Here is a 22,949-nt window from a genome sequence, read left to right as displayed (position 1 = left end):
AGTGAAAGCCCACACGATTTCCCATCAAAGCCAGCCCTCTGTCACATGGTGCACTGTTGTTTCTTTATCCAGGACAGCGGACGGGACAAAACAAACTGGACGCAGAGGAAATAACACCGAGCTTCGCCTATACAGAAAACCTGACGTGAGCATCATTTTCTTAGCCCTGGCGAATGACTTTTGCCAATTGTGTTGTTTTGTAGCGCTATGAAATAAAACTCCGCCATATTCAGCCCACCACGCCCGAAGCACAGCTACCAGGGAAGACTCGCTGCTTCACTCGTCTTCTTAAGTTGTTGCACAAACTTAATGTCCTCTTTACAGGAGAGGAACAAGGTAATACAAACAGCCTTGAGATTAACGACTTTACTTCCTTAAATTTACATTTGTTAAACCTTGTTTCCACCTCAGGAGAAAACTGTTGGCGTACGCACTGGGGATTCTGGAGGGGTTAATTAAAATATATTGACTTTAGGATACTCCGGGGGTTTTTATTTCTTGTATAACCAACATTATGTATGTGTCTGTTCCTTGGAAGGTGACGTGTTATCCAGGACTAATGACTCTGAGCTCCGTTGGGGCTTGCTGCCTCAGCCCAGAGGCCAAAGAGGCTCGCAGGATCAACGATGAGATTGAGAGGCAGCTCCGCCGGGACAAGAGGGACTCGCGACGGGAATACAAGCTCCTTTTGCTCGGTATGGGACAATGAAATACTGTCTTTCAGTAATACTTAAGGCTATTTAAACCGTGGTGGAGTAATTTAGATTCTCTGTACGGAAGAAAAGAAGCAGTATCATATTAGCCTACTTAGCCTCCTACATTAAAAACTGTATTCAAACTTATCGAAGTGATGACATGTACTTAAAGTATCGAAAGTAAAATGACTTTTAATTTCAGAGTGTTGTCATATATATATCATTATATATGTTGTGTTATTGGATTATTATTATTGCTTCATTATGTAAAGGAGCATGTTGAACATTGCTCTGTAACGTACAGTAGAGCTAATTTTAAATATTTCATATACTGTATTTGGTATTTTATTTTTAACAATGCATCATTTCGCGAGATGATTAGGCCTATTATTGTTTTGTATGTAAAATCCTAATCTGTAACTAGGTAACTAACTAAATCTGTTAAATCAATGTACTGGATTAATAAGTATAGGCTACAATATTTTATATGTAATATAAAGCGACAAAAATGGAAATACACTACAAGTGCCTCAAAACTGTAGTAAACTGGAGTACTCCAACAGTATATAAAGTTAGGTTAGCTCCCCTGGACAACAACAAAAAACTGCTTACATTATTAATCCACAAGTAATAAATAGATGCAGCTGTGTCTAGTCACAGTACACCCCACCAAAGAAAACTCTACAGCAATACCACAGTGGGTTGAAAAATACTATCATCATTATAACCAGTAGTGTAAGAAGGATTTGAATCCTTGACTTTAATTTGACACACCACATTGTGTCAGCTACATTTACTAAAAACAAATCGAAGTAAAGGTACTTATGCAGGGAAAAGTTCCAGGTGAGAGTTATTGAATAGGCTATATTATTAGATTATTGCTACTGATGCATTAATGTGTAAGCTGCATTTGACTCTTGTAGCTGTTTGAGGTGGAGCAAATTTCTGATATTTTATTTAGTTTTTAATAGTTTCATATGTAACAATGCATCATATTTTATAAATGTAACTTGTATGCAAACTCTTCTTTTGTAAAGTCACTAGTACCTATAGCTGTCAGATAAATGTAGTGGAGGAATAGTACAATATTTTTCAATAGAAATATTCAACCTAAACACTGTACTAAAGTACAGTAAATTAGCTTCCATCACTGCTTATAACTTACTGTTAAGAAGACACACATTAGTCCCAACTGGTAGATAAATGTATGATAGAGGTATCATCTTGGGAGGCCATTTTATTTGTGCTACTTGACAAAGGATGCATCAGCAATGCTGTGAAGGTTTAAGGTGGTCGAGTTTGTTATGCTTATTCTGCTTTTAAAAAATGATTGACTCATACTGAATGTATAACCACTCTTTTAGGTTCAAAGTCCGATGTGTAGCTTCAGTGCTTTCCAAACAATGACCACTTACCTTACCTTACATTTCACACTGTACAGCATATTAGATTTAAATGAATCAGGATAATCATATTAAGTATAAACCCTTAAATATATCTGTCTACTATTTTATATAATCCTTTAAAATTTCAAAATTACATGCTAATCATTTCACTCTGTCTACAAAGCCCTCTTAACGGTTGCCAATAAATGCTTTCATTTCAACTTTGTCAGCTACAGGGGGAAATGCTGCAACTTCTTTTAGTTCCACTTTTTACAGGCAGACACTGGTAAGATGACACAATACTGTTTGTAAATCTTGACTCAAAGACCCACAGGGCCCAAGGGTAAGATAAAACTGAGACAGTGGTAATTCATGTATATTAGTAAGTCAGTTTATTTCTATAGCACATTTAAAAACAGCTCGTGCTGACCAAAGTGCTGTACATAGCGCATTAGCCACACGGTAATAAAATAAAAATAAAATACACAAATCAGTGGTTTAGGCTAAAACGACATCAAAAGACAAACAGTTAATTACAAACATAGCCGAGTAAGACAATTAAAATGCCGGGAAGGCCAGTGTAAAAAGGTGAGTTTTGAGCCTGGCTTTGAATATCACAATTGAAGGGGCATTTCTGATTATTAAGTCCAAGATTGCATAAAAGTGAGACGTGAAAGTACTTCACACACAACAGAGGCTGGCGATATTCTATATTTTTGAAAAATATAGACAATATTTTGACGACATGAAAAATGGTGGTTCATATTGAATGAAGAGATCAAAACCTTTAAGCATTAAATTGATCCTACTTACAAGTATTGCCTCTGTAGCAAACTTGTGATGTAGCTTATTTCTCTGTGCCATAGCCCTCCATTGCTGTCTGTGGCACAGAGTCTGCAGCCATGCTAGTAGCTCTGTGAGACTGTGCTTTAAGCTAAGTGGTGCTTTGAGCTAAATGCTTGCCTCATGTCACAATGACAGTGCTAAAATGCTGTTGTCTATCAGGTATACTGTTTACCATAGTTATATCATCCTAGTTTACGTTTGCTAATATGACTAATACACAAAGTACAAACCAAACCAAAGTATCGGACAAACCTGATGATGGCGCTAGACGAAAAGTTAAGAGATCACAGAGATGGACTGCGCATTGTTGGTTTGGGTCTTTTAAAGGGGAACACTACCTAAATTAGGAATGCCATTATGTTGTGGCCTAGGAAAGTTCAATCAATATTTGTGAAGATGAGCTACTCTCTCTCAAAGCCAGAAACCAGAGAAGTAAGTCTTAAACTTGTGATGTCATCAAGTGTAAAGTCTGGAGCTGCGCGATGGACAATGAATGGGTGACTGTCCTCTTTCTTTGAGACCCAAGTGAGCTTTATGTTGTTGTAGTGATCTCAGTTCTGATAGGGAAAATATACGCATTTAACATTCCCCCGGGTGCTCTTTAAGTTGATATGTATGTGTGCACTTACGTTATGTATCTGTTGGTGGCTAGGTACTGGTGAAAGTGGGAAGAGCACTTTTATCAAGCAGATGAGGATCATCCATGGCCGTGGATACTCTGACGAGGACAAGAGAGGCTTCACCAGGCTGGTCTACCAGAACATCTTCACAGCCATGCAGGCCATGATCCAGGCCATGGACACATTAAAGATCCCCTACAAGTATGAACACAACAAGGTAGACCAGACGGTTGTTTCTTTGTCCTTACTTTTCTGCTTCACGCAGACGGATTGAGAAAGAGGTTTTACTGCACACTGTCCAACAGAAGCATCGGCATGGTTCAGTGTCTCAGACACTGACAGAGCCTGCGGTGTGTATTACGGTGAAGTACTTCTGGTAATTTGCAACATTGTTTAGTTTTGCAATCATGCTTCCAGAATGTTTTGTCTACTTACAGAGGCTGGCTGAGACAGAGCAGGCTGACTTTTGGAAAGTACATATGATGTTACACTGCAGGCATGTAAAGACAGGTACTCCTGGGCCAAATATAAGTAAGAGACAAAGAGGAAGGGAGACAGAGAATTCCCCATTAATCATACAGGAATACAGGAATCATACTAATGGCAGGTGCCTATTAATCACACACATTTGCTGGTCCACACAATTATGTTACATTAGTTAAAGTTCCAGGTAACAGCCAAAACACACTGGGCGCGTAAGCGTCACATATAGCAAGCAGCGTAGTGCAGCTATTTTTATTTTGGCGCACATGTTATCCAATCTGTCCGTTCATACCGGGCTATAGCATCCGCGTCGGCACGCGCGCTGCAGCAATAGTTTCGGCGTCTCCTCTATTTCTTGCGCGAGACGCGAGTGTATGTGTCAAGCCAGGCAGGTAATCACATACAGGAAGACCACAGTGCAGCCGGATACTTTACAAAAATAAAACACATTAAAAATAAAACACCTAGGTTCATGGTGATTTTAGCTGTCTTGACTTCTCACAGCAAGACACGCAATCAGGCACACAGAGAGAGAGAGAGAGACCGACAGACAGACAGAGAGTGTGAGAGACACACACACACACACACACACACACACACACACACACACACACATAGCCACACACACAGCCAGACACACAACCACTTATAGGCTACAATTACCACAGTTTTCCCCACTCATCCTGTCTCTTTCTATTGTAGAGAGAGAGAGAGAGGAGAAGGATCGCTTTGTGACCAGCGCGTAGAATGGCCAGGCGCACGTATCTACGCTACGCGACACTTGCTCGCCCGGTGTGCTCCAGCTGTAAGGGTTTAGATGAAGAGTCCACTTCCTGTCTCCTGTGACAACTGTAGGAGGAGGGGGTCATGTGGCCGTCGTGGACCTTTAGCAGCATTAACCAAGTCTGAGTCCGCACGTGTTTGAGTGAGGGTGATCTTCTGTGCAAGCTCACAGGATGACACTGTTTGTCACTGAGCATGCAGATTTTAGTACTGAAGTGCAGAGTGGCTGTGGGTCAGAGAGGTCAAGAAGCCATGTTACCATTCACGAACTAAACGGTCTACTAACACTAGAGGGCTTTTAGTTTGAAACGGATACAGGAAGTGTTGAGTTTGTATTAACAGCGTAATAAGTTAGCAGATCTGTCTCTAATATAAGCTTGCTTCAAAGGCCTGGTACCCTCTGCAGATTAGGTAATTAAAGGCCTCCATCACTATTTGATCATTTACGGTGTGTGTGCGCGCTGTGTGAGGATGAGAAGCTTGACAGGCTTAGCAACAGTAACTAAGGCTGAGTGTCCACATAGCGTTCTTTTCTGAGCGCCAGCTTCTTTCAGCAGAGCAGATCGGGTGAGTGGTGAAAAACGCTATATGGACACAGGCCCTAACAGCCTTAGGGCTTAGCAGATGGTTGATAGATGCAATGAAGTTGGAGGAATCAATAGTGAGCTTTTAGTAAATTGCTAAGATTTTTTTGATTGATCTCAGGATGTCAGAGAATGGAGAGAAAAAAAGAGGTTAAAAAAAACTGGCACAGCAGCTTCTAACGATCCCTTCAAATTTTCCCCATCTTTTCTCCAAAGAGAAGAGTGGGAGCATGAAAGTGCTGAAGCAGGAGCCATGAAATTAATTTTAAAAGATGGACGAAAAGGAAAAGGCATTTGAGGGTAAGACTTCCCCCAGAAGTGTAAAAAAAGAAGTAACTAAAAATAAACTTCTCAGGTAGTTTTGAACACACATACAATATCTGGTAGCAAATATTCAGTCAGCCAAACAGCAGAAAAACAGGAAAATTATTATTATTATTATTATTATTATTATTATTATTATTATTATTATGTATAGAGATATGACAGCAAACAGCTCTTTAGAAAGTATTGGTTTCATTGAAGTTAGAATTGGTGTAGTCTGGTTTACCGGATTGTCAGTGTGGGTATAAAGCCTGGTCTCTCATGCACCGGATGGCAGGCATTCTCTTCCCCTTCCTTAACGCTGCTACTGTATCTGTTTTGGAAGGGCACCGTTGCTGCATCCGGGGTTTAGTGGCACCCAAAACGATTGTGATTGCTTTAAAGTAATATGCCCCAATACCAGAATGTTAACTCGTGCAGTCAGACCATTCTCCAGCGCTGGCACAGCACCGTGGAGCAGTGCCAAAGTCCCAGGCAGCAGTAACTGAGAATAAACAGACTTAAAGGAATTGTTCACCCATAAATGACCATAAAAGTACTCCAAACTGCTTGTGCAGAGTTTGTGAGTGTGTGAGTTTTCTGGCTGACTAATTGCACTGTGGGTCCAGTGAGGGTAAAATAGAGAGATTGGGAATTCCAAGAAGACCGAGGACAACTCTTTACAAATCCAGAAAAACACAAAGCAGCCCTACTTCATTTAGCTTTAAGAAAAACCCCTGAAATAACAGTTGAAATAAACAGCAAGGATAGAAATATGTTGTGTGCAGTACATTATTGCTAAATCTACCAGCGGTTTACTGTGGAGGCTTGTGATCGGGGTTAAAGCATTCTGAGGACAACAGAATAGTTTGGGTCGTTTTGTAGCAGAGTGGGTAGTCCCACATCATCCTCAGCTTGTGGTGTAATTATTTCTCGTTAAATATGTTAGCCAGTAAAAGTTTACTTTAATGATTCTTTTCAAGATTGGGTAATCTGCCAGTAATGTATTTTTGATTAATCATTTGGTCTTTTATAAAAGATGAAGAAAAAAAAAACATACTCACAATAATCACAATTTCCTAAATTGCAAGGTGATCCTTTGTTTTGTTTGATCAACCGTCCAAAACTGTAGACATTCAAGTCAGCATAGAATCAGTGCTGAGAGATCAGCGTCATCATATAAGTTACATAACATGATTTATAATCAAGGACTGTTAAAAACTTGCCGAAGACAACCCAATACACAGTGACTTTTAAATTAGACTAATTGTATTACATCTCTGGAAACTCGGAGGCACGTTCTCAGTGTTTCAGCTTCTTGGTCAGACTAAATGTGCTTTAAAGGCTGTCTATGAATGTGGTTAAAGTTCAATTAATTTGATCTCTCGAGGCTTAAGGTAGCACTGCTGCAAGGTTTGGCATCACCTCTGATCATGTCTCATCACAGGTAAACTCTGCTGGTGATCACGTATAGACAACTTAACTCTAGTCTGTTGGTTAGGCTCAGAAATATCAAAATGCCACATTTGCTTATTTGTAATGGAAGCAGAATGTCCTAGTTTCTAATCACAGCGTTGGTAAATAAGGTATTTTGTACTTGTTGCTGGTGAAGTGTAGTTTCTGGACCGTCTTTGAATAGACCTTTAAGATCAGTGGTACGAATCAGGTTCTGAATTACAGGGCATCCTGTTTGAAGCCATGAGGGTCAGCCTTTACCACCTATTATGACTGATACTGAGGTCAGAATGAAACGATGGGCCACTGGGTGTAAGATGAAGTGATTTTGTCAAACTGTAAGGGTAAAGATGAACATAAAGGTCTTTTTTCCCCTCACTAATGAAATTAAACATCTGGAGTGGGAGATAAACCCAGTGACATCACCATGTCCCTGCTCTCTAACATTTAAACTGAATTGTATCTTTCATAACGCTACGAGAACAATGTACAAGAACACAAACATGAAAGCATGTCCACCATAAATCCCTCAGTATATTTATTTCTGAAAGTGTCGGCGTATGTCACTAATTCCACTGTGTCGTTCTGTTGTTGTTCAGGCGAACGCCATTATTGTCCGTGGGGTTGAGGTGGAGAAGGTCACAACATTAAAAAACCCTTACGTGGATGCCATCAAGAGCCTGTGGAGTGACCCAGGGATTCAGGAATGTTACAATCGTAAGAGGGAATACCAGCTCTCAGACTCAGCCAAATAGTGAGTGTAAACAGAAACTCAGATATTGTCAAATCGTTTCCATTGTTGTATCTGCTAGTTGTCTGTTTAATGCAATCAGAAGGCTCATATTTAAAGTTGTTGACAAAAGGCTTAAAAGCAAAGAAACACCATTTAAATTCTCACTTTTAGTGAATTGGCTGAAACAGAAGCATCAATGACGTGAATATTTTACAATATATGTCTCCTCTGTCCTTCTCCTGGTTCTAAACCACTCTAACTGGTTTTCATTTTTGTCCTCCTGTGTAAATAGCTATCTGAATGACATGGACCGAATTTCAGATAATGCTTATCTGCCAACCCAGCAGGATGTCCTGAGGGTCAGGGTGCCCACAACCGGTATTATAGAGTACCCCTTTGACCTGGAGAATGTGGTGTTCAGGTGAGTGTTTTATGTCATTGTTATATTTTATGTCATAGATTGACGTCGGTGACTAGTATTTAGTGACATTCCCATCAGCCTGGACTGTGCTTTGTGTTCCGTGCTACCAGAGTTAAACATGGTACACATACTCATCAGCATGTTTGCATTGTTATAGTGAATGTTAGCATGCTGACGTTACCATTTTTCTCAAAGCACCACTGTGCTACAAGTACAGCCTCACAGAGCCGCTAGCTAGGCTGTAGCCTCTTTTTTTCTTCCTGTGTCCTCTGACACGACTAAAGAGCATTGCTGTGGAAGTAGAGACACGCCTTGGAAGCCATTATGTCTTGTTAGTCTTTAATAGTTTTGCTCCAGCACAGCTGGACCTCATTTAATAATTAATTGTCAGAGGTCCATGGTCTTGTTTTGCCCATGTAGTTTCACAAGTTCCATTAGTTATGTCAAATCAGGCCAGTTGTGGAAATAGGTATTGTTTCTATATTAATGAATTACCTTCAATTGGTCTTAAAACATTTAAATGTCTCCTTTTGAAATCACATTATTTGATGAAGTGAAAGTTTCTATTCCCATATTTTAACTTTAATGCCCTGAAGGCAAATGCTGACAGTTTTCTACTTGTCATGGGAATGTAGCCCCGTAACACTTACCATACATGGACTTTAGGTAATGACAATAATACAGATACAACTAGGCAATAAGTTGAGATGATGTTGATATGGTGATATTAGACTAGATATAATTTAGAGTTTTGGTTTTATAATGTTATTATTGTTAAATATGAGATAGATGCTCAAATGCTTCAGTACATTTAACTGGTGCAACCTTGTGAATGTACTGTATAACACTGTTCTGAGTAAAAAGTCAGTAGTCATCACGTCTACTTATGATCAATTCTGAAAAAAAAAAACTCATCATACTATCTATATTAAGGGATTTAATAATTGCATTAATCACCACAAATACAGCGCTAAATATAAATAATAAAACTGTCAGTAAATTGGTAGTATGATGCTTCATTTGAATGATGGCTTGAACCTGTGGCTGTAGGATGGTGGATGTGGGTGGCCAGCGTTCAGAGAGGAGGAAGTGGATTCACTGTTTTGAGGAAGTTACTTCCATCATGTTCCTGGTGGCGCTCAGCGAGTACGATCAGGTCCTTGTTGAGTCCGTCAATGAGGTGAGATGCAGGCTGCTGCCTGCAAAAATAATCTGTAACAATTACAGGACCATCTCTCCCTACATATCTTGTTAGTCTGTATATAGGAAAGAAAAGGGCTCAGCTTGAGATCATCAAAAAATAAATGTGTGGGACACAAAAGAGACATTGTTTCTTTTGTTTAAGGCCAAACGTGTTAGGCAGACCTAGCTTTCTACAGTGTCCAGCACAAGTCTGGTTCTCTCTCTATTTTTTTCTTTCTCTCTTTCTGGTCACAATGATAAACCCTTAATTTGTGGCAGTGCACATAGCTCATCTGCAGGGGGAGCTCTTTAGTCGCTCTGTTCAGCAAAGTGCACCTCTCCGAGAGGCTTGTTCACTTGATGAGATTACAGCCAATTGAATTTGCTCACACAAGCAGTCATTGCTGAAGTACTGCTGTCTAACTCTATATGACTGATTCCATATTTCTGCTCATGTTTAGACGTATTTGTGTCATGTGTTTTTCAAAGAATCGCATGGAGGAAAGCATGGCCTTGTTCCGGACAATCATAACATACAAGTGGTTCAAAGAGTCTTCAGTCATCTTGTTTCTCAACAAGATAGATTTACTGGAGGAGAAAATTATGCACTCACATTTGGTCGACTACTTCCCTGAATATGATGGTAAGAGGAAACAGTTCATTCTTGGCGAAAATGCAGCCAAGCATGATGGTATTTATGTTTTGATTACAACATTATTGATTAAGCGTCTCTATCTGTTGTTGGTTTAGTTAGAGTTTCTTTTTAAAGTGACATTTTTTTTGCGTTTTGTTTTTTAAAAAGAAGAAAAAAACTGTCCTCTTTTTACAGATGAAAAGTTGAATTGATGTGCAATAAAACACAGCCTGGCTCAATTCAATACGCTCAGTAATTTTGCTGCTACAGTACAGCCCAGGGTGGTCTGGTATCACCAGTATTTTCTAGTGGCTAATGTTAGCCAACTTTAAATATTACTGACTTACTGAGTCTGATCTTATAACTCTTCTCTGCTTGTACTGCTGGCATGTACCAGATAAACAATGTAATGTGTTTTGTTATAACAAAAGTAAACCAAGAGGTAAATACGCTGACACATTTAGTTGTTTTCTGCTTGTGGTCCCATTTTATTTGCTCTCAGTTGGGTCACCTAATGGTGATGTCTTTAAATTGTCATTTTGTGGAGTATATATATATATATATATATATATGTGTGTGTGTATATGTATATTTAGGGCTGTCAATTGATTAAAAAATGTAATCTAATTAATTACATACTCTGTGATTAATTAATCGAAATTAATCGCATACATAATTAACGGTGCCTGAACCGATACTTTTTAAGAAAGTAAAAAAAGAAAAGAAAAAAAAGGGTACTAAACAACAGTTTGTGACATTAAAGAATGGCTTGTTTATTGCTAAGGCCATATGGTCAAAATTAAATGATTTAATAATAATGTATACCAATAACAAATTTCACTAGTAAATTGCTGTTGAACGACAAAAACAACAACCAGATAGGAAAAGGACATTTACAATAACTTCAAATGCACCACGAGAATGTAGTTTACCAGTTTAATTGAACGCACCGTCTGTGTTTTTTCTCCGACGGCAGCTGCAGATTGTTACATACCGGTGTTGAATCCTCTACAGTAAAACACAGTCTTACAACTTTACACCGTTTAGCGTTAGCTGTCAGCATTTTAACCGTGTTTAATCCAGCTACTAACTAGCGGTAGGCTAACGTTAGCTGCTGTTGAGTATTGTGTTAACTAGCGTCACATGCAGCGGGGTTTGTGTTTCCTGTAACGTCTGTTTGAGAGCATCAGAGAGAAGCGCAGACATATCAGTGGCACCAGATGTTCGTCTGTATGCAAACGTCAATATGGAATGGATTAATGGGTTATTTTTTATAAGTTACATAGTCTTACTTAAATGTTCTGCAACCATTTTATATTACTGTGCTAGCCTCTCTATATTCTTGAGCTTTTATAATACTACTGAAAAATACTACAATGACTTTAATGTGCTGTTTCTGCCCTCTGTCTCTCTCTACCAGGTCCCCAGCAGGATGTCAAAGCAGGAAAACAATTCATCTTAGATATGTTTGTCAGTCTCAATCCAAATGAGAAAAAAATCATCTACTCACACTTCACCTGTGCCACAGACACAGACAGCATTCGATTTGTCTTCAGCGCAGTGAAGGACCACATCTTGCATATCAACCTGGAAGTCTACAACTTGGTTTAAAACGGTAGTGTTGCCGCTGTAATTCAATCGGCTTTGTACAGCTGGCAGTCTGGAGAGCTCTGCAGTGATTCAGTTTGCCTCACACTGCTGCTGAACACTATAATCCACAACAGGAAATTGAGAAGCTACAGAGCTTGTCGACAAATGACTGTACTACTGATGTATTTCAAATTTCCCTGTTAGGCTCTTTGAAAATGCATGTCTCCAGCTATAATGAAGTGTGACCCGACAATTAAAATGCTGCCTTAGCGAGGGGTCTATTATAATATGCACTCTGAAATTTATGGAGCTCTTTGTGAAAATGTTCGAGCAGTAACAGTATAAATGCACATGGATGGATTGAGAGGGAAAAAAGTATGTCAGTGGCCTCAAAAGCCTCCGAGGACTTGTAACGTACTAGGTCTCTCCTTCAGGGAATCTGTGGAAGTGAATGTAGACTAACTGCAATGCAGCACCTCACATCACTAACCCAAGTTAGTCATACTTTTTTTGAAAGTTAAAAACTTTTGTTTTTAAATACTCTAAATGCTTATTTTGTGTCTTGACTTAAGGAGAAATTGTGTAATAATTAACACTAATGACACATTTACTGTATTACATTGGTCTTTGTGCTGATATTCTGTTTGTGTGTACCTCACTTAGTTGGGTACTCTCATTTCCACAACCTCATTTCGTTTCACAAGACTTTGTACACTTTCGCGTTTGTCTGTGATGGCATTATTCAGTCTTAAACCACTTTTTGTAAGCACAGTATTAATATATTTGTATGTAATTTAACACACAAGTTTTTATTTTGTCAAAGCTGTAGAATCAAGTGTTCGTGCAGTTCAGGGACTATTTGATTGGATTTACGTAGTTTTCTTGCCTAAAAGTCTTTTGCTAAAATGGCTTTAGAATTTACCCCATTATTTATCTGAATGCATATTGTAAATATCACATGGTACAGTAATGGTACACATTTTGCTTGCATCAAGGTCAGTGTTGAAAGGCTAACTGCTAAAGGGAGAACTGTTACAATAATAATAATAATCAATCAATGATAATCACTGAGGTATTAGACTAGTGCATCCTTTTTTCATATGCTGTTCAAGGGTATCAAATGCATGAATAAAAAGCTAATGAGAGCGTATCTAGGCACTAATGTTTACACAACTCTTTATTCTCAGAAATAATTACGACCTAATTTGAACAGTAATTTATGGTTAGATTTCACTGTCACTGCGATGTCTTTATGCAGTTTTTGTTGGATAAATAAACAGACATTTGCTGCTCAGTTTTTTAATTCTTTGTCTGTGTTTACAAACTAGCTCCAGCACACTGTTGGTTTAGCTTTCAAGTGTTTGTCTTCTTGGCTGCTCTGTCTGCTAAGCTGGAGCAGTGTTGGTCCTGAAATCCTCTGTGATACATCCATCTGGCTGGAGGCTGCAGCAGTACTTCTGTTAGGGGTCCATAGTTCTAGTGTTGTACACAGATATATATATATATATATAGTGTGGCAAAGAATCTTTATTTTTGGAGGAAGACGAGCACTGGAAGTAACCTGACAGCAGCACATGGCACTAGAAACTACATTAATAATAGTTACATTAATTATTCAGTGTAATACTTTGTAAATGAATACCAAATAAACAACGTTAAACATTGTAATATGAAATAATATCAATAAATAGCTGTTATTTATTACTTCAAAGCAATGGGCAGATTATAAGACAGTAGGCTCCTGGACACAGACATGTAAAAGACCCCCACCCCTCCTACATAAGAGAAAGACAACCAGACTAATGGGGGCACCCTGGCCCCGCTCCTGACTCACTTCAAGTAATACATTTGTGATGATGGGCCTCACTTTTGTATCAGCGATTACTGTCCTATGGTCAGGGGCCCTGGGCTCTCAGTGACGCCTTTGGCCTGGTTAGTAAACAAGCTTAATCTGGGTAAAGAACAGCATACTGTACATAGGCACTGTTTTTTGGGTGTGCATTAAATGGCTCCAAAATGTAGCATGACCAGAGCACAGAGGTCTGTCTGTGCCCAGTTGAGATGTGGTATATTGCCTCTGGAGGTGGAAACCAGATGCTTTCACTTAATTCCAGAAGGGGACTAGAAAGTGTCACCTGTGCGATCTGGAAGAGGTCGTAAATGAATTGCAATTTTTGTTCCATTGTCCATTAAATCACAATCTTAGACCCAGGCTTTTCTTAAACTGTCTGCAGAATGCCCTGATTTTGTTTTCTATGCCTGATGAATGTAGACTTCAGTACCTGATTTCACCTAGCTCAGTTTGTGTATGTCTACCAACAGCATAGGAAGGTGCTTTCTGTTTGATGTGTTCAGGCGCAGTCTGTGCGCTTAAATTATGTTGTGTAGCTGTAATGTCTAATGAGTAGGATGTGTTTATATTTGCTTTGACATTGTTTGATTTTGGAGGTTATATTGGTTATTTTGCATGACACTTTGAAAAAACAAATTACTTTGCCTACTATAGGATTAAGGAGAATCTTTGTTGTGATGTTTGTTGTGTGTTTACCCATCACGAGGAATATTAGCTACACAGTCTGTGAAAACATTTATATAATGGTGATGTCATCAGGGTAATCTCAGATTGGGCTTGAGACTTAAACATTTGAACAGAAACCCTGTGTTACGATCTGGAGGATAGAGTTTGAAAGATGTGGGCAATTACCAGGCAGTGTAAATGTAAGACGCTAGAGTTGCATGATGGGAAATGTAGGATCAAGCGTTTTTTGATATTTAGCTATAATATGGATTTAAAGTCAGTAGGCTGTATCTTGCCTTCTTAAACTTCAATTTTGACCACTTTTTTATGTCTCGTGTGAGTTCCCCAACGTCAAGTAAGTATAATAATAAATTACTGGATTACCCCTTTAATTTAATTTGTATTGGTCCATGAATAGTGTCATTAGGTTTTTGGTATAGATTAAACACATAGGCCTAAACAGAGATGTTGGTATATTGTACCTGGTTGTTCTCCATTATGTTTTCTTTCCTGAACTCTACCCTTTTACAGTCTTTGACTCTACTTCATTGTGGGAAAAGAGTTTCAAATTCAGCGGCCCATGGGAGTATGGACCTTTAAGCAGATACATAGATACACACGCTGTCTACATAAACTCACACTACCTGCCCGCCCTGCCCTCCTCCCCAGGAATGCGGAATGCACCTGAACTGGATCCTGCACGAGGAAGTATGACTGATCAAAGTAGCCAAGCCACCTGTTCCGGGACAGGTCCGAGAGAAAAATCATTACCCATTTATTTTATTAATCTCTGTAAGCTGGGGCGCAGTTTCACTAAAAGCGGCTCGTAGACTCGTACAACAATGGATTGCTGCCTGCCTGCTGAGAAAGCGGAGAGTCTGAGGATACACAGAGAAATAGAGAAACAACTTCGTCGTAATAAAAGAATCTCCAGCCGGGAGTTGAAGTTGCTGCTTTTAGGTGAGTGTCAGAATAGTTTATTAATTAACTTCCACACGTTTACACTGCGACTGAAAATGTTTGGAAATAATTAACGACCACATGCTCACCTTCTGAGACGCTTAACAATTCAAATGGACATTGGAAATATTCCTTTAAAAAATGGTTATGAGGCTACCGTTTAAATGTAGTCGACAAAGTGACTTTAAACTGTTATCATACATGTTTGCTATGCCTAGGTTAAAGTCAGAAACATTTTTTATTCATCCAGGCTAGTTATCTTTATATACCAGGCTAGTCACTGATTTCTTTTGAGATGTTACAAATAAAATAGCTGTAGTTAGTTTGTGATAGAGCCTGCATGACTTCTATTGGAGTCAAGTAGCTGTATATTTTTAGTAAGGTATACGTGCAGTTTAGTGTCCCAAATTCCCAATACAATGTCCTTAATTAATTATGAACCTGCTAAACCACCTGTGCTACCTTAACCCTACCCCTAACCTTAACCCTAACCTTAACGTGTCTCAAATAAGACCCTCATCATTTGGGACACTCAGTTTTTGGAAAATAATTTGTGACACTAAACTGCACCTAAGCCTTTTTAATAATACATTACAGAATTGTGACCACATTATGTAGCCAACCTTGCTTTGAGCTAACATTTTTTATTTACTATGTTTTGTTGAGCATTAACATCAGAAGTTACAAGTTGCTGAAGTAGCACCTAACAAACCTGACGCACTGAGCTCACAAATTTTACTCAAAACCCCAAATGTCAACCTCATGTTGGCGCTAGAGGAAAATTCAGGGGATCACCAATGTCGTTATGCATCATCCTTTGGGCACCACGAATGTCTGTAGACATTTTCATGATAATCAATTTAATAGTTGTTATTTCACCAAAAATTGCATCCTCTGGGGAACATGATCCATCCAAAAGGTTTGGAAATATTTCAGTCTGTGCCAAAGTGGTGGACTGACCGAAACTCAAGTACCGTTGAGCTCCAATGCGTAAGGTTGAGCTGACAAACCCAGCAAATACAGTACAAAGGTATCTGGATCGATAGATAGCAAGGCTTTGGTATGTGTTTCTGATTGCACTCCCTCTCTTTTTAAAGTAGTCACAGGTTACCGTTTGCATTTTTCAAATAGTTGGTGCAGCCCTGCTTTATGTGCTGTTGCTTGGTTAGGACGTTTTTTGCGTTAGGTTAGAACAATACATGCAAGATGGTTTTGTTTTGTTGCTTTTGTTTGAATTGTCAATATGCATATGCAAAATATATGACAGGTAAGTTAAAAGTGCAGAGCAAAAAAAGAGAATAAATGTGTCCTGCAGTGCAGAGCCACATGTTGACAACCATGATGATGCGTAAACACCAGTCGTATGAAATATATCACGGCTTCACATGAGGCCTGTATTTCCCCCACAACTATCAAAACAGTCCACTTATAAAAGCGTCACTGTTTGATATGTTGGAAATGATGCATTGGACATAAAGGACTTTGTTTAAAGTTCAGCGCTACTTCAAACTTCATCTTGATTTTGGAGATTGGAATATCCTCCTGTAAAGGTCAGTCTAATGGTTAACATTTTAAGTCATTTTAGGTGCTTAGCTGACACTCTTATCAAGAGTAATTTACAACCAGACAGCAGGAAGCTGTTTCACTCAAGGGCACATGGATGTTGATTGACTTGGACGGATCAAACACAAACCTTTTAGTGTAACTGTTTATTCATTTATATTGTATCTTTTTCTCTGAATTTTAATTTCTTTTGGTCCACTGTGATTTTATCGTTAGATTTATTTGTACTTTCTGTTTTTATGCTGTTTTTGTAAGTAAGTAAATACATGGAAAAGGAAAGTACAAACAAGTTAACGAGCGTGTATACCTGCATTCCTAATAATTAACATTATCAATGTTTTATAGAAATGAAAGTTGGCAGATTGCATACACCTAAAGAAACCAAGTATATATGCACCCACTCACGTACACATAACTCACATCTATACCTTTGGAAAAAAACTATAAAAACCTTTTGAAACAACTTCTGAAAATGTCTTGCATTCTTAAGAATATTGCCGTTGTTTTGTTGCCGAAATCCTGTTTAGCTGTGACTGATTGATGTTCAGATTATTTTTTGGTTCTTGTCCTATTTCTGGCATTGCTTTGATCTTATTCCATTTTTCATCCTTCGGTCTCATTCATCTCATTTGCCTAGGGACTGGTGAAAGCGGGAAGAGCACTTTCATCAAACAGATGAGGATCATCCATGGCAGTGGTTACAGTGAAGGTGACAGGAAAGGTTTCACTCGGCTAGTGTTTCAGAACATCGTCACAGCCATCCAGTCGCTGATCCACGCCATGAGGACTCTACGGATTGACTACGTCGATGACCAGAACATTGTGAGAAACTGTGCAGGTTTAAAAAAAAATAAATAAAAAGACTCCGTGTGCTCACAATATCAATGCTAACAAGCTGATGTTTTGCAGGCTATGTTTTTCCATGGTCACCATCTTAGTTTGGCATGTTAGCATTGCTATCATTTGATAATTGTCACTAAACATAACGTACAGCTGAGGCTTATGAGAATGTCAGTTTTGCAGGTCATAAACCAAAGTATTTAGACAAATAAAAATATTGAGACATTTCACTCAAAACTACAAATGTTAACTTCATGGTGGTGCTGGAGGAAAAGCCAGGGGATCACCAAAGTCATTAGAATGGATAGTGTGGGGACCACAATCGCCTGTATAAAATTGTATGGCAATCGATCCAATAGTTGTTGAGATATTTCAGTCTGGACCAAAGTTGTGGACTAACCGACCAACCGACTGACATTGCCATCCGTAGAGCCACATCGCTAAGATGAGCTTCTGTAACCCACTTTTATCACAGCAGAGTTTGTTGGTTTCCACAAACTCCACTTGGTTCTGTTGCAGTTCTCATCCTCCTAACAGTCTATTAATTGGTCAGTCAAAGATTGAAAGTTTGTGTGTGTGTGTGTGTGTGTGTGTGTGTGTGTGTGTGTGTGTGTGTCTCAGAGTCACGCACAGAAGCTGAGCCAAGTGGAGGCAGACCAGGTGTCCACTTTGGAGGCTTGGCAGGTGGACGCCATTATGCGAGTGTGGAATGACCACGGTGTTCAAAGGTGCTACGACCGCAGGAGGGAATTCCAGTTATCAGACTCTGCCAAATAGTAAGACTTTTATATATTGTATATTATTTACATAAACCCAAGGCTCCTCCAGAGACCCAAAGCTTTTGCAGTGCTTCATTATGCATTGATTGACTCAAAATTTTAAGAGTGTGGATTCATACTGATCAAAGCATAGTTGTCAATGTGCATACAAGTGCACATTTCTGCATGATGCTCACTTTTATCCAGTTAGCATATTAAATGTGGCTGCATTGTTAACTTTTCAGTTACCTGAGTGACTTGGACAGAATCACAGCCCAGTCATACATCCCCACACTGCAGGACATCTTGAGGGTCAGGGTCCCCACCACGGGCATCATGGAGTACCCCTTTGACCTGTCAAAAGTTATCTTCAGGTAGGGTACTTTTATTACCTGCCTGCCACAGCACAAATGTAAGGACAATTGAAAAATTTAGTAAATGTTTGACAGGTTTTCTGACTAAAACAACACAGGAAAAAGAGTACAATCCCAGATTTATATCTCTGATGCTTTAAAACTTCAGTGGGGGAATTTGGGCATTTGGTGAAATGATATGGCCCTATAACAAATTCAGAGAGTGCATCTGTTCAAGAAATAGTTCAAGATTTTGAAAAAAATAAAACGTTATTTGCTCTCTTGCCAAGAGTTTGATGAGAAGATTGATACCACTCATGTCTGTACGCTAAATATGAAGCTAGAGCAAACGGGAGATTCGCATTAGCTTAGCATGAAGATTGGAAACGGTCGAATAGTTGGCCTGGCTCCTTGCAATGATGGGAAAAAAAAATATTAAAAGCTCACTAATCAACACATTACATACTGTATTTTTATTATTCATATGCAAACAAAAGTGAAAATGTCCAGCTGTTTTTAAATTACCAACATTGTTGTTTTTTACATTTTTTGTTTTCATCTAAATTGAAAATAATAGCTATAATGTGTTAATTAGTGAGCTTTTAAGGTTTTGGTAGACTTATTTATTTTTTAACCTTTGGACAGAGCCACGCTAGCTGTTCCCCTGTTTCCAGAATGTACAGTATGCTAAGCTCTAGCTTCATATTTAACATCTTCTCAAACTCTCGGCAAGAAAGCAAATAAGTATTGTAGTTCTCAAATTAGCGAACTATTCCTTTAAAAACAATCATGAGTTTTACTTCAATCAATTGTTGTGTCTCTAGGATGGTGGATGTGGGCGGTCAGCGTTCAGAGAGGAGGAAATGGATCCACTGTTTTGAGAATGTCACTTCCATCATATTTCTAGTGGCCCTCAGCGAGTATGATCAAGTCCTTTACGAGAATGAGAAAGATGTAAGTATTAATTATTGATTTCTTGTGCCATGGCTGCAATTGCTCTCACTAGTTCCCATACATTAGTTTTTTCCTCACCCCCTCCTTCAGAATCGACTGAAGGAGAGCGTCGCCTTGTTCAAGACCATCATCTCATACCCTTGGTTCCAGGAGTCCTCCATCATCCTCTTCCTGAACAAAACAGACTTGCTAGAGGAGAAAATCACACATTCACATTTGGCAACCTACTTCCCGGCCTTTACTGGTAAATTATGTGTTCTTTTTTTGTTCTGCTCTGTGTGAAAACAGCATTCATAGCTGAGAACAAAATCGCTATTAAGAATTTAGTGCACCATAATAACTGTTTGCCATTTTATTTGAGTGTCTGAGTATTCTGAACTCAAACGATGATTTGCTGCTTACATTTACTCTATTACATGTACTGTGCTTAATTACAGATTTAAGGTACTACTTGTGTCTTGTGTCTTTTCATTTAATGTCACTTTCCACCTTTACCAATTCAGAGGGAAGTATCATTCTTTTTACTTCACTACAATTATTTGACCGCTTTAGTTACTAGTTCCTTTACAAATAAAGATTCAAAACAAGAGTTTACACAAGTGCAGCTGAAACAATTTGTTGATTAATTGATTAGTTGAGTGACAGAAAATTAAATAGCAACAGATTTTGGTAATTGTTTCAAACTAACATTAACATAACATTTCATTGTTCTAACCTCTCAAATGTGAGGATTTGCTTCTTGTATTTCTTTTTTTAATAATCTTGAGGTCTTCTCACTATTTTCTGAAGTCCATAATGAAAATAATTATTAATTGTAGTCCAACTACTGTACAACAGTAAAATGCTGTTAATGCATGAATAATATTAATCTAATGATGCAATATATAATAGTATAACTGTCACACGGGTCATTTTTCTGCATTTTGCTTTCAATGTTTTAATTACATGTTCCTGATTTTTGGGCATTTTTGCCTCCACAGGGCCTCAGTGTGATGCTGGAGCTGCGAAAAAGTTCATCAAACAAATGTATGTGGATGAGCACCGAGGGCATCCTAAATCCTTTTACTCACACTACACCTGTGCCACGGACACAGGGAACATCCGCGTTGTCTTCAAAGCCGTTGAAGATACAATCCGCCAAGAGAACTTTGACCTGTTCAACCTCCAATAAGGAGGTTGTAGGACAAAGTGATGGTTTCACCTTTTAGGAGCCTGGTTATACAGTGACATGTCACTTTTATGGACATTTTATCTGTTGTGCTGTCGGTTGCAGCTTGTTCAAAGACATCAAAGGGAGGCAATCAGACAGCAATGACAGGTAAGGGACATTTATCTTTGCACTGTAAAATACAGGCAGTATGTGCCATTTCTTAATATACAGTTGTGTTCAAAATAATAGCAGTCCAACATCACTAACCTCTTTTTGGTAGAAATGATATTTCCACATGGCAAATAATTTACTAGTAAGTATTGTAAAGTCATAGAAAACCAACAGACCCAACAGTCATGACATGCATACTGCTCTTTCTGTGTAACTGAATCTGTAATTGAAAGGGGCATGTTCAAAATCATAGCAGTGTTGTGTTCAATTAGTGAGGTGATTGATTCTGTGAAGAAACAGGTGTCAGTTATGGCCCATATTTAAGGAAGTAAGGAAGGAAGCAAATGTTGTGCATGCTGGTTATAGTGCATTTCACACTGAAATACTCAGCAAAATGGGTCGTTCCAGACATTGCTCTGAGGAACAGCAGACTTTGATTAAAAAGTTGATTGGAGAGGGGAAAACATATAAAGAAGTGCAGAAAATGATAGGCTGCTCAGCCAAAATGATTTCAAATGCCTTGAAATGGCATCCAAAGCCTGAACGATGTGGGGGAAAAACGGTCAACTACCATTCGAATGGATTGAAGAATATACAAAATGGCAAAGGCTCAACCAATGATCAGCTCCAGGAAAATCAAAGAAGACATAAAGTTACCTGTGAGTACTGTTACGATCAGAAGAAGGCTATGTGAAGCAAAGCTATCAGAACCCCCCGCAAAGTCCCATTGCTGAAAAAAAGACATGTACTGAATAGGTTGAAATTTTCCAAAGGACACATTGACTGCCCAAAGGAGAAATGGTGCAACATTCTGTGGACTGATGAGAGCAAAATTGTTCTTTTTGGGTCTAGGGGCCGCGGACAGTTTGTCCGACGACCCCCATGCACTGAATTCAAGCCACAGTACACCGTGAAGACAGTAAAGCATGGTGGTGCAAAATGTTGCCCCATGTTATGGGGATGTTTCTCATACTGTGGTGTTGGGCCTATTTATCGCATACCAGGGATCATGGATCAGTTCAATACATCAAAATACTTGAAGAGGTCATGTTGCCTTATGCTGAAGAGGAAATGCCTTTTGAAATGGGTCTTTCAACAAGACAATGACCCAAAACACACCAGTAAGCGAGCAAAGTCTTGGTTCCAGATGAACGAGATTGATGTTATGGAGTGGCCAGCCCAATCCACAGACAATCCCATAGAAAAATTGTTGGGTGACATCAAAAATGCTGTTTCTGAGGCAAAACGCAGTAATGCAGAGGATTTGTGGAATGTAGTTCAATCGTCCTGGGCTGGAATACCTGTTCACAGGTGCCAGAAGTTGGTTGACTCCATGCAACACAGATGTGAAGCAGTTCTCAGAAATGGATATGCAACTAAATATTAGTGCAGTGATTCAAAGTAAAGCAAACCCTTGAGACATGTTTCAGTTCATACAGTAAATGATTGAGTTTGTAAAGAAAAATGCAAATACTGCTATTTTTTTTTAACAGCCTAACATTCCTTTTTCTTCACTTTCTGTAAAGGTATAACACAAACTTGATCAATTTTGGTCATGTTTTGATTTGGAATTGAATGTGCAGTGTTCCCAATGCATTGATATTATGGAATTAAAAGCTATTCTAAGGATTTTGAGCATTCACTTTTTTAAACGCAGTATTATTCTGAACACAACTGTAAATGGTAAAAAAGCATATTTTCTATTGCTACAGGAGAGAAAGGAACAACTGCAATGTCAGTTAATTGTTGTACTGAACTGTTTACAGAGAGATTCCTTGTATACCATTGCAGTTGGTGGATGGATCGATTAGATGGATAGTAAATGGTATCAAACTGGTTAGACAAAGTCTTGTCTACTAATGCAACCCACCCTGCCTTACAACTCTGAAGAGGAAGTAAAAGAATAAATACCCTGCTGGGACCAACAATTCCCAAGTTTGTATTTATGCTAATGTTTTTATGTGTGCA

At 38.8% G+C, this 22,949-nt stretch overlaps 2 protein-coding genes across 3 annotated transcripts; both read left to right on the top strand.

The window, feature by feature from the left end:
* LOC144531773 (guanine nucleotide-binding protein G(q) subunit alpha-like) lies at nt 1–13,008 on the top strand. Of its 2 annotated transcripts, none has more exons than XM_078272066.1 (8): nt 1–145; nt 539–695; nt 3,579–3,763; nt 7,754–7,908; nt 8,180–8,308; nt 9,359–9,488; nt 9,980–10,133; nt 11,545–13,008. In XM_078272066.1, the coding sequence occupies exons 2-8, from the start codon at nt 560–562 to the stop codon at nt 11,733–11,735; spliced, it is 1,080 nt and encodes a 359-aa protein (XP_078128192.1). In that variant the 5' UTR covers nt 1–145; nt 539–559; the 3' UTR covers nt 11,736–13,008. The 2 variants fall into 2 exon arrangements, with proteins under 2 accessions (XP_078128192.1, XP_078128191.1); XM_078272065.1 differs by having other exon boundaries at nt 1–336.
* Nucleotides 13,009–14,936: 1,928 nt separating this feature from the next.
* Nucleotides 14,937–22,610, top strand: LOC144531774 (guanine nucleotide-binding protein subunit alpha-14-like). Its single transcript, XM_078272067.1, has 7 exons — nt 14,937–15,192; nt 17,393–17,577; nt 18,217–18,371; nt 18,599–18,727; nt 19,531–19,660; nt 19,751–19,904; nt 20,641–22,610. Exons 1-7 carry the CDS (start codon nt 15,075–15,077, stop codon nt 20,829–20,831), a joined length of 1,062 nt encoding a protein of 353 aa, XP_078128193.1. The 5' UTR covers nt 14,937–15,074; the 3' UTR covers nt 20,832–22,610.
* Nucleotides 22,611–22,949: the final 339 nt, after the last annotated feature.

This window comes from Sander vitreus, chromosome 16, assembly GCF_031162955.1.
Source record: "Sander vitreus isolate 19-12246 chromosome 16, sanVit1, whole genome shotgun sequence".
In the NCBI taxonomy this organism is placed as follows: Eukaryota; Metazoa; Chordata; class Actinopteri; order Perciformes; family Percidae; genus Sander; species Sander vitreus.
The sequence above is the reverse complement of the archived record's forward strand: the minus strand, read 5'-3'. Positions and strand labels throughout refer to the sequence as shown.